The 14,725-nt window shown below is 33.7% G+C and overlaps 1 protein-coding gene across 4 annotated transcripts; it reads left to right on the top strand.

The window, feature by feature from the left end:
- The first annotated feature begins 5,452 nt into the window (after positions 1–5,452).
- Positions 5,453–14,180, top strand: LOC126689037 (putative E3 ubiquitin-protein ligase LIN-1). Of its 4 annotated transcripts, XM_050384052.1 has the most exons (17): positions 5,460–6,347; positions 6,592–6,664; positions 6,883–7,149; positions 7,274–7,350; positions 7,465–8,577; positions 8,963–9,104; positions 9,976–10,221; positions 10,297–10,591; positions 11,240–11,361; positions 11,835–11,954; positions 12,099–12,230; positions 12,305–12,427; positions 12,715–12,825; positions 12,897–13,043; positions 13,117–13,242; positions 13,593–13,709; positions 13,829–14,180. In XM_050384052.1, the coding sequence occupies exons 1-17, from the start codon at positions 5,554–5,556 to the stop codon at positions 13,844–13,846; spliced, it is 4,023 nt and encodes a 1,340-aa protein (XP_050240009.1). In that variant the 5' UTR covers positions 5,460–5,553; the 3' UTR covers positions 13,847–14,180. The 4 variants fall into 4 exon arrangements, 3 of the variants coding, with proteins under 3 accessions (XP_050240010.1, XP_050240012.1, XP_050240009.1); XR_007644412.1 differs by lacking the exons at positions 12,715–12,825; positions 12,897–13,043; positions 13,117–13,242; positions 13,593–13,709; positions 13,829–14,180 and having other exon boundaries at positions 5,455–6,347; positions 11,830–11,954; XM_050384053.1 differs by lacking the exons at positions 12,305–12,427; positions 12,715–12,825; positions 12,897–13,043; ... (1 more) ...; positions 13,593–13,709; positions 13,829–14,180 and having other exon boundaries at positions 5,453–6,347; positions 11,830–11,954; positions 12,064–12,186.
- Positions 14,181–14,725: the final 545 nt, after the last annotated feature.

The raw sequence follows: 14,725 nt of genomic DNA, 5'->3' as shown, positions 1-14,725 counted from the left end.
TTTTCAGCTTAAAGAAAGAAGAAAACAAAAAACAAAAAGACAAAACGTTGAAGCCTTTGAAGCTTTAGGTTTTTTTTTTTTTTTTTTTCCTTATAATTGTTTTTAACATTTATTTTTTTAATATTTACATTTCTCCAACCTTTCTCTTTCCCTTACCATTTCATCTCCCCACTACTTTTTCAATCTTTCTCCCCCCCTTACCTTTTCATCTCCCCACTACCCTCTACATTAATATCATTCTTCCTCTTTCCCTTCATTTTCCTTTATTTTTGTCTCTTCTTATTTACATCCTCTTACTATAAATTTGACACTATCTCTTCTATTCTACGCATAGTTTTCCCTCACAAAAAAAAAAAAAAAAAAGGTTCCCTCTCTCTCTCTCTATAAATTTTTTGGTGGATTTTTTTACTTTTCTTGCATCTCTACTTTAGGTTGATAATTTTTTATATTCTTTAAAACTCTATTTTGGGTTAATGCGATTTAGTTTTGTTTTTTAAATTGTGATTTAGTTTGTTTTTTTTTTTTTTTTTTTTTGGTTAAATGTTATCCTATTGCGTTCTAAAGAATTAAATATAGCATATAAAAATATAATATTATTCTATTACATAGCATGATTTGGATAATTTAGTATTTATTCTGTTACATAGCATCATTTTTTATAGTACTCAATTTAGATGTTAAACTATGAGACCTTACTAATTTTTGTTTATTTTCTAATCCTTTGTGGTGGACAAAGTACTCTAAATAGTTGTATTAGAAGTACTCTATAATGCCATTTATTTAAAGAAAAGCAAAGGTTAGCCAAACGAAAATAATCAGATAGGTGACAAATTTTAATTTTTGCAATTTTATTTTTATTATTATAATTTTATAACAATGTATGTATAGAAATTTAATTCTTAGATTTTGCTAATAATTGTTTATTTGATAATATGTTTTTAGTGGCCAAAATTATAATTTCTACAAAGAAAATAACCTTAATAGATTATCAAAAATAAAATTTTATCATAATATTGGTTCAATTAATCATTGTTAAGTTTTATTAATTTTTTTAGTTTACGTTTTTTTGGTGTTTTGGACTGTTCCTATATTACATTTATGATTGTTCCTATAATAAATAAAAATATAATTATGAAATACATTACTCATTATTAGATTAGTTTAAATTGTAAAATTCTTTTTAATAAAATCACCATAAAAATAATCATCACGCGCAACGCGCGGGTTCGCGGCTAGTTTATAAAATATCTAAAAGCTTAAGCGTAACATTATTGTTACCATCTTATTGTTGAGTCATATCAACGTAGCATCTCGATTAATTTTGGTCCATTAATTCAATCCACTTTGGACCATTTCTATCCATTCGCTTCACTTCGGTCTATTTAGTCACTTCAATACATTTGATCCACTTCGTTGATGCTTTGGGTGGAGAGGGCGAGGTTTGTGTAAAAAGATGAACTGCTTTATTGACAATTATATTACATTCTTAACATAATGTTGGTAAGCTCTTGATAAAAGATGAACCGTTTGTAAGAAATTCTAGAAACAAATTTTAACCACACATTATATTATTTACAAAATATCTCTCATTATATAGTAATTGAATGTAAAACGCATCATATTTCCTTAAAAAAAATACTTACAAAATTTATAACACTTTCAAATTATAAATATAGATAGCTTAATTTAGAAAATATAAATATTATATCAACTATATTTTATTAAAAAATAATAACATCGGTTTAAAAAGGGTTTGGAAAAAACACGCATCTCATATACTATTCATTTTTCTCTAAATTAAAAAATAAATAGTCAATTTTTTATGCGCATCGCGCACGTCTACAACTAGTTTCTTAATAGCCTGTGACTTTTTTTATTTTTTATTTTTGGGAGCAAAATAGCTTGTGACTTAGTGTGTGTTTGGATAGAACTTATTTTGCTGAAACTGAAAACTGAAAACTGAAAACACTGTAGCAAAATAATTTTTAAATGTGTGAATAGTACTGTGGGACCCATTTTTAATGAAAAAATTGATAAAAAATGAAATTTGTGGGTCCATGAACAGTGCATATATGCACTGTTCACGGTAGGAAGTCAACATTTGCGGTTACTGTTCATTGAACAGTAACCGCAAAACGCGTGAAAACCAAAACGCGTGAAAACCAAAAAAAAAAAAAAAGAAGAAGAAAGGAACAAAACGCAGCTCCAAACGCAGAAGTTGAAAGCAAACAGACCCTTAGTCGACAATATTCTTACTTAAAACTGTTTAAGGTCAATTCTATATACAAAAGGTGTAGGCTCACTGATCACTATCCCAAGACATTGGCTTGTCAACTCTTCAACTACCGTATAAAACTGAACTTCTCTAGAATTCAACTGGTAGTGAACGTCATTGTTATATGCACAATGATTGAATCAATAATGAGAAAAGAAAAAGATCATGGACGGCAATAGAATTAGCTCACTCGTGATCTCTTTTTTCCTATAACATATGCTTGAAATGACCTATTGAGCTCATGGCTTTGGTAACAGCAATCATTTAGAATTATATAGGGAGATGAGATTCACTGAATTTCCATGAATGTGATAAGAAGTTCAACGAAAACACATATTGTGGACGACAATGGACACGGTCCCAACTGACATTGCCTACTGGGCCAGGACTCATCAGCACTGAATATTACGATACAAATTTGCCAGGCAAGTCACGGTCCAAAACATACATTAATGTGGACCCTGATTCTCAGCCTTCAGACACATTTATAGTATACAAAACCTTGCCTCTAAATGATTCATAAACTTGGAACTATTATTAAAAACCATGATCAATATAAATATATTATTCAAAAAAAAAAATACATATATATATACTTGTGCCAATGCTTCTTCAGTTCTTCTTGTTCTTGACTTTTGTTGTTTTGGTTTTGTTTAAATCTTGCATGCTTTGGCATGTATTAAGTGGGTTCTGTTCACAAACATGATTTGAATGTTTAGAAGAACTCCATGCTGTTTAATAGTTGATATATACCAAATAATTTGTTTTCTCTTTATTTTATTGTTATTATTATTATTTAGATTACAGGCTTGAGGCTTCATGTGATGTGATTTAGATATATTATTCCCTCGTTGAAAACATTGTACACTTACATAATAGTCTGCCCGTGACAGACAAGGGTCCAATCCATCTGTGTAATGTGCCTACATTATTCAAACATCAGCTTATATAGTATCAAAAGCTAATAATATTTCATGTAACCTTGATATAATATCTATTTAATCTTTGTAGAAAATCTAGCTTACGGCCCAGAATCTAGAGATAAGCTCATGACTTTTTCAGGAAAAGGATGAAAAGCAAAGAAAGAGATGTCGATAATAAAATGGATAAGTTTGTGACTAATACACCAAATACAGCACTTAACACTCCCTCCTTCCCCACAGATACAGAAGATTTCTATTAATATAATGGTTTTTACCTTTCCGTATAAAGAGAGAGAGAAAAACACTCTAGCAGAATATTAGTGGATTTTCAAAATAATAGGTTTAATCTCATTGTTAACTTAGAGACCCCAACCCATCTCTTCCATCCCCAGTGGGTCTTTATAAGGATGATGATGGGCCGGTTTCCCCCTTCTTAGTGTTATTTGTGAGATTTGTAAGCATGGGTGTGAGAGTACTTGAATTCGGTTTGTAAGGTTTGATTATGAACGGTTATAATCCTTATAGTTGATAGAGAATTTGGATTTTGGTCATTGTTGCTTGTAGATATAGGATTTCTTATACATGTAAATGCACTTCTGCTAATCTCAAATCACACATCTTACCTGAATCACAGTTTCTTTTTTTCTTTTTTTGGAGTAAGAATCACATAATATGATTAGAAAGCAAAAAAACAAAATGGCTAAACAAAGGAAGTTACCAATGGCATGGGCTTTTGTTTCTGCTTCAGGCCAAGTCCTTTTCTAAGCGGCCGCACACGGCACAAGATTTGGCCTATCATATTTGATATATCCACACATTGAGAATAATCACTTGGCATTTTAGATTTTGATAGTTATGAGTGAAAGAAAGAAATATTGTTGAAAACTTGAAATACTTCGATTCAAGTGAAGCTAATTCCTTAACTTTTCTTATTTCTGAGATAAACTTGAGCATTAGCAAAATAATATTTTATTTTGGAAAATTACAAATTCACTTGCAAGTTGCAACCCTCTGGTAAATGATATTATTAGAGCAAAAGGTTAAATAAATATAAAAGAGAGATCATATGGTCCAAAACTCCAAATCATATAAAATATGATAGGAATTTGTTCTGCCAAGTCAACATGTTCTCTGTAGTGCAAGTAGGCGTGCACAGTTGTCAAGGCATCTATCTAAGTAGGAAGAATAATAGAAACAACTTTGCGCTTTAATATTTCCAAAATAGTTTCATAGAAAATTGAAACAAATAATACAAAAAGGTTTTGAGATTGTTACATATATTCGTCCAAACAACAGACGATGGTAAATCTAGCAGCACAACAAATTTCATAATTCTTTTCAAAATTGTCGTGACAACATGTGATTTGTGTAATAAAAGTGGAGCCATTATGAGACCAGGCCAAGGGAGAATATTCCAATTACAACTTACTATATTATATGGTTGTTAAAAAGGTTGTAACAACTTTTGAGTTCCTAACATATATTACCCATATAGTGAACCGCAAACTCACCCAGCAAAAAAAAAAAAGAAAACAATATACCTTTCGAAATACAAGTATGATAATTGCTAACATACAAATCATCGTCATAACTTGGCTAGGCATTCTAGACATGTTAGCGGTTTATTGGTGTGGATGAAAAATGTTCCTCCACACCTCAATTTTGTAACTTTAGCCAATGTTGGCCGAGTTTTTTTTATAAAATTTTCCATCTTCTTCTCATAAAAAAAATAATAAAAAAAAGTGCACTTAACAAATTACTTTTAAAGTGTCTGTGAAATATAAGATTTGATATACTAAGCCCTTGGTTAGTTGTTCTTGTATATTAAATAATCCTTTGGTGAGAAAACAAATGAAATAATTATAGTGAGAAAGTGATAGTTCACTGTTCACCTAGCATTGCTTCAACCAGGATGGTTTGCATTCACGCCTAAACAACAAGATCCAACACAGTTAATACATCATATGTTTTAATATAGTTAAATTAATCCATGCAAAGCTTCTAGTAAAGCCAAAAACTATAAATAATCACAGTTACTGTTTTCCCAAATAATTGTAAGCATAATCATCAGTAAACATAGAAAAGAACCAAAGTGATATGATAAGAAGGCAAGCATGTGAACTTCAGCACAAGAATTTTTGTTTTCTTTCTCCTCTTTGCCTTGCTTAAGAAGCAACGGTCCATTTTTGTCTGAAGCCTAGAGAAGCTAGGGGCCACTGAAGTTTATAAATTTGGCTCCAATTACAAAAGCAGTCACGGGAAATTGTTACTGACCCTTCACAACTCTTCAACACTATAAAATCTCTTTCCTCCTCCTAAGCACTACAGACAGTACACCTTTCTCAAGGAATCAGTATGTCTAGTAATTCCATAATTCCTATGTCTTATCCTTCTTTTTCTTCTTCTTCTTCTTCAAACTCTATGGTTTTATCCAATGATTATGAGAGGCTAGACCTCAAATCCATAAGGGTAATTGTTGTTTCAATCAATAAGTACATTACTGAACTCTTAGCAAATGCTGACACCAGGAGTTCTCTAAAACTGAGATGCACCTCAAAGCTAAAATATCAAAAGCAGGAATTCTTTGAATTCTCTGAGCAATCAGTGCTGGCAAATTTTTACTGGGGCATTGACAGCATTGAAACTGCAATTCAAACAAAATCACAGGAAGAGAGAGACGAGAGGCTGAGGAACTCAGAGCGAATGCTTCAAGTCCCGGCGTTGCTTGATGAGCAAGAAATCACGGCTGGAATTCCAAACCATTATATGGTGTGTTGCTCCTACTTTTACCTCTCAGCAGTAAAGAACCTCCAAAAGGATGAGTGGCAGGCTGCACTGCATTTTATCCAAGCACTATTGGTGTCTCCAAAACTTATTGGAACAGAATTTGCACCAGACCTTTGTGAAAGTCTTTTTCCTTCATGTAACATGCATGAAAAAAAGAAAACAAATGGAAGGAGAAGAAGCTTCGGATCTATACATCTCGTGGAGTCTATAGAGGGTGATTGTAATGGAGCAATGAGGCAGATGGCAAGGAGATACAAAGACTGGTTAATCTATTATCAGGTCATGTTAATAGGAGAGATTCCTTTGTGGCACTGTGGTAGCAGGGATAGTTCATCCCCTGACAATGAGTTGCAATATTTTTCGTAAGTTCTTCCTTTGTGCTTATCTATCATTGAAACATTTACATGGAAAGACCAGATACAAATCATAACTGCAATTGGAAATTTGAAAGTTTAACCTTGTATTTAAAAATGAAAATTTGGAATATTGTAAGCATGGAAAGGAGAGAGATTTAGCAGAGAATTAACAATAGTTTCAATGAACATGGGCCTCAAAGCTCAATTGGCATTCCATAAGGTCTCATAATGATTCACTATTCATAAGCAGGCATACAATATCCACCAGAACTGAATCTTCAAATTCAATTGAGCATGGAAACAACTTGCAGAATTATTATAATGTAAGCCTTAACTTACTTTTCCTTCATCATCACCATGCAGTTTGTCTGACTCTTTTTCAAGTATTTGCAAGCAAAATTTCTCATATGTTCTCTGCAGATGCTCAATATTAAGTTAAGCTTCAGAATTAGATATACCTACACACTTATATTATGTGTAACTTGCATTGACTAATTAATGTGTTGTTCATTTAATTTGTATGATATGAAACTGAATATAGTATGAGAAGGTGCACCCACTTGATCCTCAAGACGTAATAGATGAAATGGAAAAGAAACCTAAGGCATCCAATGAAGTTCCAGAATTTGAAGATCATAGGAAAGCCAGCAGTAGATGTTTGGATCAACTTTCAAAATTTCAAGTTCACAGTGGAGAGCTTAAAAGAAATTCTAGTATCAGACGCCTACAGGATATGCTGGAGTCCCAGTCAGATACACAATCTTCAGTAGATTCATGCTACAACGATTCTGTGTATGACAGTGACATGGTAATTGTTCAAAAAAACATTGCAATATTGCCAAGGATTTTGTTGTTTTGAATATAACTACAATAAGCATTCCTCTTTCTTGTATTATGGTTGCTTAATGCTCACTCATCTCTTTATGAATCAGGCAGATATGGATGATGCTAAATGCTCAATGAGAACTCCAATAAATGCAGAGGATCCACAGAAAGAAATTTGTGATCAGTTTAGTGATCAATCACAATATATTACTTTTCTTTTGATAGTTAAACCTACTATTGACAACTAGATATCAGAATATTAATTATTTTGTTAAATTTATTGCACTGACTTGCACAGGAAGCTGCTGGCTCCTTGCTCCACATCAGACCCAGAGCTTGGAGTAATATCTTTGCCACATGCTCCCCAGAATCCAATGCCAACCAATGAATCCATCAACAAATTACGTTTAGCCACTTTGCAAGATAGAAATACTCTTTGGAATTTCCATGTAGAGAATGAATCAACACAGAAATTCGAGCTCTTTGATCATATATCATCTTGTACATCTCTTCAGAAAAGTAGGACCACCCTGATGGATCACCAAGGAAGTGCTGCAAGAAATAAACAGAACTCTAGTAGCCAGAAAAACTTTAATAAAGTTTGTTCACATTCTGGAAAAGATTCCACAAGTGAAATATTGGGGATAATTGAAAAGACAATTTCAAAGCTGTGTTTCTCAGAAGGATTTGGAAAAAGTGATGAAGACTATGCAGTAGAAGTTACAAAAATTTATGAGATGTTGAACAACAAAACAGGAGTAAAATATGCTATGTTGAAGGATGTAATTCTGGATCAGCTGCTTGCAGCTATTTCAATTTCCAAAGAGGAAAGAGTAGTTAGAGCATCAGTAACTATATTAACAACGATCATTTCAGCAAACAAGTCAGTTATAGATGACATCAAGAAAAAAGGTTTAAGGTTGCGTGATTTGGCAAGTGCTCTGAAGCAAAATGTGCATGAAGCTGCAATTCTAATCTATCTAATAAATCCATCTCCTGCAGAAATTAAGACCTTAGAAATCTTACCAGCACTTGTGGAGGTTGTGTGCAATTCGGACAGTGATAAGGGTAGGATGGCATCACTTCTGCTGACACCTCCTGGAGCATCACTGATGATTATAGAAGTATTAGTAACTGCATATGACTACGCCACAAATAACATGCACTTGGCTGCTATCAACTCTCCCCGTGTTCTTTGCAGGCTCCTAGGTATAGCAAGAATTAATAATCAGGATGAGTTTATCTCTTTGGCCACTATACTTGTAAAGTGCATGAAATTTGATGGGCAATGCAGAAAATATATATTGAAATTTACTCCTGTGGCTCCATTTATTTGTCTTCTACAAAGTGATGAGAAACGGGCAAAGTTCATAGCACTAGAGTTCTTTCATGAGATCCTTCGCATACCAAGGTAGGAAAACTTGCTTCAAATTCATTATTTTTACATGTTATTTGGTTTTTAAATATAATTTTTAGAGAGCTATGCAGTTGATGTTTGCCTAAAAAGGTTAGGTATGGTGACAATGGAAGCACACACTCAAATCTTATCTTCTAAATTTCAGAAAAAACTAAAAATTGGTCCATAGATGAGACATGGAAATCAATTAACCTCCTCATATGGATTTATTAGAGCATTATTCTGTCAATGAAATGAGAAGTGAATCAACTTACATGCATGTCATAGACAACCTTGCATCCCATCCATTTGCAAGGATTTGCTCATAGAGTTCTTTAGTCTAGCCTTTTCACAATCCCAGTTATGAAGGTCTTCTAACATCCATTTCTCAATTTTTCAGGTCATCAGCCATAAGCTTATTGCAGAAAATACAAAAAGAAGGAAGCATCAATATCATGCACAAACTAATGAATTGTATCCAACAATTGCAACCTGATTACCAAATTATGGCAGCAGATTTACTGCTTCAATTGGACACACTGGTATGGCTTCTATTTCCAAAGGCACAGTAGAACTAGACCCAAATTTAGAACAAGGCTGTCAATGATTGAATATAATATAGTATTCTGCATTTTTAGTTGTTGACAGACCAAGTCAGGATCCATGGGCATAGATATTGCAATTCCTGTAGAACTGTAGCCAACTATAACATCTATGAGGTCATCAAAGTTTTTAAATTGAAGACCAAAAATTTGGCACCATAAGAAAGCTAAGTTAGAATTACTTATAAGTGCTATAGCTTACCCCTTTTTTTCACTGCAGTGTCTCCATAGGTGATTCATACATTTAAAACCAATAATAAACAAGCAAATTAGGTAGATGATGAAGATGATAATATGTTTCTTCCTTCATGTTTATGCAATTGAATATGAGGCTTGAATTGTTATATATAGTACTAAGATGCATTCAAAGGAATGATTGTTTCAAGATAGGTAATGAGATTCCATTGTTGAGGAATCTTAATTCACCACAGATGTAGGAATCTTGATTCACCATAGATGCTCAACTTAGGACCAAATATGTTAGGAATTCTCAACAAAGGGAACTTACAAATCAAAACTATACCAACTTTATCAGTATGACTATTAACTTTTTCAAGAAACTCATTGTACTTGTCCTTGCATGCAAACAGATATGATAGGCTGCATGATTAAGATCTGATGGATAAATTCGACTTAGGCAATAGAACTTCAAGGTCGTATAACCTTGTAGCGTAAGCATGGTTAATTAGTTGCTTCATATCATTGTTAGTTGCTTACTATCAAGTAAGGATTTTATATCATATGAATCAATTTTAACTCTAAGCCTCAGAAGAAGCTTTAACTAACATAGTTAGGCTATTAATATGTGTAGGGTAATTCACATGGCCAAACTGTGTTCAGAGAAGAGGCTATGCAAGTCCTTCTGAAGTATCTAGCACCTGAAGAAAGTTCTGGTATGCAGCATTTATCTGCATTCATCCTATCAAATCTTGGTGGAACATATGCTTGGACAGGGGAACCATATACCATAGCATGGTTGGTTAAAAAGGCCGGTTTAACCTCTCCATATCATCGGAATATGATAAGAAATTTTAACTGGTTGGATAAAAGCCTACAGGTGAGATATAAGAAAAAATCTATTGGTTTTTATGGTAATAAAGGTACTGACAAAGAAAATTTCATGGATTTGCAGGATACTTCCACAGACCCTTGGTGCAGCAAGGTTGCTAGAGGCATCATTAATATTGGGAATCCTATCTTCCATGCATTAGAGAAGGGACTAAAGAGCAAAATAAGAAGGGTGTCTACAGCTTGTCTAACAGCCATTGCATGGCTTGGATGTGAAATAACAAAGTGCCCAAATAGTATAAGATATTCTGCATGTGAGATCTTACTAAGTGAAATTGAGCAATTTTTGCATCCTGGATCGGAGCTTGAAGATAGGCTTCTAGCATGTCTTTGCATCTATAACTATGCTTCTGGCAAAGGTAATGCCTTTAACTTAAACATCTCTATGTAATAACCATTTTGCAGTATCACAAAGCACAAAAGATTTAAGATTCATCTCTGCTACATGTGCAAATGATCATTGACATGAATGAATACTCAATCATCAGTTAGGACAATTCATGAAATTTTATGTTGGGTTTATGCAAAAAAAAACTACACCATTTGTCTTCATAGCACCTTCTTTGAGAATTATAGAGAGAATTATTTTCCACATTACGTGAGAAGTACATTTTGCTTATCACCAGAGGAACAGCCCTATCATTCTGTTAGATTCTGAATAGTGTATACATCATATGCTATGGAAGCCAAAATGGAATAAATTTATCCCCAATGTCCAAATACCCTGAATGAAAAAATTATGTCAAAATACTGTCTTGAACTAAGCTTTTAACTTAATAGATGTTGGATTCTCTCCAATAATCGGCTTCAAGGACACATGCCCCTTAATAGACTAATTGACTAGGTACCCCCTGCAAGCAGGCTAATCGTACATATTTATATGACATGATATAGGTGGATTATATACAACTAACCCTTGTCCCATCTCCTCTGCAGAAGTGTGAGTAAGATAAAGGTAAAGAATGCAATTTTTCCCATGCAAACTTAAATGGTTTTTCCTTGTGTAGGGATGCAAAAACTAATTCATTTCTCAGAAGGAGTAAGAGAGTCACTAAGACGCCTTTCAAGTATAACCTGGATGGCAGAGGAATTACATCAAGTAGCAGACTATTACCTGCCAAACAAATCAGTGAGTACTCCAGCACAGTCCAAGTTGCAGAATTAACCCAATAGCTTACTATGTGGTCTCCTTTTCCCTCTTCTTCTTATCTTCTTACTCAGAAGCAACCTAACAATGAATCTCTCATTTCAAAATCAAAATTTTCCAGATATGTTGCCTTTAAAAGAAAAGGAATCGGACACATTTCAGCTGACAATTGATAGCATTAAATAATATTATTTGTAAAAGCATTATAGATGATGTTCTCAAAGCGTGTATAATAAAGTGAAAAGTTATCATCAAGCAGATGCAACTAAGAGAGCATACATTGCTAACCAACTAAACAAGGCTAATTTGTGTTTGACATTTCGAATGACTCGCATAAGAAGAGCCCTATCATAATATGCCCTAGTATATTTTTCAACCACAACATGCCTATATTTACCATCAGTAATGGATGTTGATTCACTGACTTGCCAAAATCATCACATTTGCAAGAGCAGCGTATTTCTTGTGTTCACACACAAATCCTGGAGGCAGGTCTCAAATGCAGTGGAGCTGTATGTGCCCTCATCTACTACAAGGGACTGCTTTACAGTGGATACTCAGATGGTTCAATTAAGGTAAGGAATATGTTAAAATATGAAGGTCATTGCCTATTTTATGGTACAGTAGTACACAGAAAACATAAAGTGTGGAAAATCAAAATGAAAGAAATATTATGTGTGACAGAAAATGTAAATGATGATATCTGGAATGCTGAATAGGTGTGGGACATCAGGGGGCAATCAGCCATACTTGTATGGGATATGAAGGAGCATGAGAAGGCAGTTACATGTTTTGCACTTTCTGAGGAAGGAGATAGCCTTTTAAGTGGTTCCATCGATAGAACCATTAGGGTATGGTAAAGTTCTGTTGTAGTGACCACTTTCTTCATCTGGATGATCATTAAAAATGCACCTTCCTTCTACAGGTTTGGCAAATGCTCCACCAGAAACTGGAGTGCATTGAAGTAATATCAATCAAGGAACCAATTCAACACTTAGATGCATATGGAAATATGATTATTGTAGTTACCAATAGCCATGAGTTGAAGGTAACAAAAACGATAACTGTAGTATTAGTAGTAATAGAGATGATAATTGTGATGAAGGTAATTCTTTGCAATGCATCTTGCACTTTATATTCAGGAGACACTTGAGTGCACAGAAAACACACACAGTGAAGCTCAAAGTTCAATATAATGAAGTTATTTACGGAGAAAATCAAAACTGCAAAACTTTCAAATACCTTTCAGATGGGGGAAAATTACAGGAAAAAAAATCCCATGCCAAATCAGTTTCATGATGATGATTTAGCTAAATAGAGTTTTTCTTTCTCCAGGTATGTGATGCATCAAGAACGATCAAAAATATTTGCGAGAGCAAGAAGATGAAGTGCATGAGGGTGGTTCAGGAGAAGATTTACGTGGGCTGCACAAACTCAAGCATAAAGGTTAGTTTAAGAGTCATGTTTGTTAGAAATTCATGCACCAACTGAAACACATGAAATATCACTCGTTTCAGGAGTTTTCTATAACAAACAACCGGGAGCAAGAAATCAAAGTACCAGCAAAGAGTTGGAAGAGGCCAAAAAGGCCTATAAATTCAATTGTCACATATAAAGATTGGCTTTATGTTGCAAGTGTAAATGTTGAAGGTTCAAAATTAAAGGTAAGAACTAAGAACTATAATCATATATCATATACCATGGATGATCCTTTCACTGAATGGTAAAATGAAGTAGGAATGGAAAAGAAAAAGCAAACCCCAAATGTCAATAGCAACTGGTAAACGAGGCAATGTGCTGGCAATGGGAGTAGTGGAAGACTTCATATACCTAAACTGCAACTCATCAACTAACAACATTCAGGTACTTGATCTAATCTCTCAAAAGCAACACTCAATTAACAGGATAAGAATATTAGGTGTGGTTTCCATGTGGTATTACCCATGGCATGATCTTTTAATGCACAGAGAATAAGGTCTATTCCTATGCTGAATGAATGAATGCAACACTTCTCTCACATGTATGTGGGATACATAACACATCGATCCCACAAACGTGTACTATGATTTCAAGTATACTGAATAGTTGACAAAACTTGTGCCATTAAAAAAATTGTGAATACTTAACTAATAAGAAATGAAGTTTTGTATAAGTAAAAATTCAAAGGGCTACTAATATCTCAATGAATTCTGACATACTTTTGTGCAACAAAGATATGGTTGAGAGGGGCGCAGCAGAATGTGGGGAGGATTTCAGCAGGCAGCAGGATAACAAGCCTCCTCACTGCCAATGACATTCTACTATGTGGTACGGAGTCCGGCCTAATCAAGGTGGGCACATTCAACTCATCTAGCTTCAAGTTACTAAACTCTAAAAAGTTACTATACTCTAAATTTGTTTAAATTAATGATGATTTTCACCCTAACCTTCCAATTCCCAATATCTACAGGGCTGGATCCCCTTGTAGCACAAGAGTTTTGACAACAAAATTTCAGTACCATCATCAACAGCCAAAGCATTTATGCTTCATAAAAAAGGGTTTGCTTGATTTACTCACATTACAATGTAATAAGCTATAGTGTAAAATGTATATCTTAGATAGGAATTGAACTATTGTATCATTGATTCCTATCATTTGTATAGTGCGTATACCATTCCAAGAAGAAAATAAAAAGGTATAGTGCGTTTACTACAAAGAAGGAGATCAATAATATTAGTGTATAAAATGTGGTAACATTGTAGGCTTCGGCTATCAATTTTGGGATTTTTTTTTTGCTGAATATAAATTGTGGGATTCGTGAGCTGCACTCTACATGATATATATGGTTTGACAATTTAATGACCATAGTTCAATATTTTATAAAATTTCTCTCTAATGTTAAAAGAAAATGGGCTGAGTTAATAACAGAGATAATTATATCCATTATACTATGCATTGTAGCTTGGTGGCACTGTCTAGTCTCTCATGTGAATAACTGGATTCGAATCCACCCCAACTTTTTTTCTGAACTTGTGCTTGATCAATTTATAACAAACTGCTCTGAGGCATGATATTTATTATTTAGTCTTGGTCGAAATTGCAAATGGTGTGCAATGGGCAACAATGGTGTTAGTTATTTTGTAAAATTGAATGCGAAGCTTCAAAGCGTGGGACAAAGGAGGTGGGATAAGGTTGGATTGAATTCTATTTAGAGATCCTATGCATAATTTCAAGATTTTTTTTTTTTTTTTTTTTAATTTAAAATTTTAACCTTTGTTATAGATCTCTCTTTTTACTAAATGGTACTTTTTTTTTTTTATAAGATCACTAGTATAATGTAGTATTCACGAGTATAAGTTTAAAATC

The sequence above is a fragment of the Quercus robur genome, chromosome 6 (assembly GCF_932294415.1).
Source record: "Quercus robur chromosome 6, dhQueRobu3.1, whole genome shotgun sequence".
NCBI classification, from domain to species: Eukaryota; Viridiplantae; Streptophyta; class Magnoliopsida; order Fagales; family Fagaceae; genus Quercus; species Quercus robur.
The sequence above is the reverse complement of the archived record's forward strand: the minus strand, read 5'-3'. Positions and strand labels throughout refer to the sequence as shown.

Coding starts and splice junctions, on each gene's coding strand:
- LOC126689037 (XM_050384052.1), top strand. CDS start 5,554: ATGTCTAGTAATTCCATAATTCCTATGTCTTATCCTTCTTTTTCTTCT. Junction 8,578..8,962: donor GAGATCCTTCGCATACCAAG/GTAGGAAAACTT, acceptor TCAATTTTTCAG/GTCATCAGCCATAAGCTTAT. Junction 12,428..12,714: donor CCAATAGCCATGAGTTGAAG/GTAACAAAAACG, acceptor TTCTTTCTCCAG/GTATGTGATGCATCAAGAAC.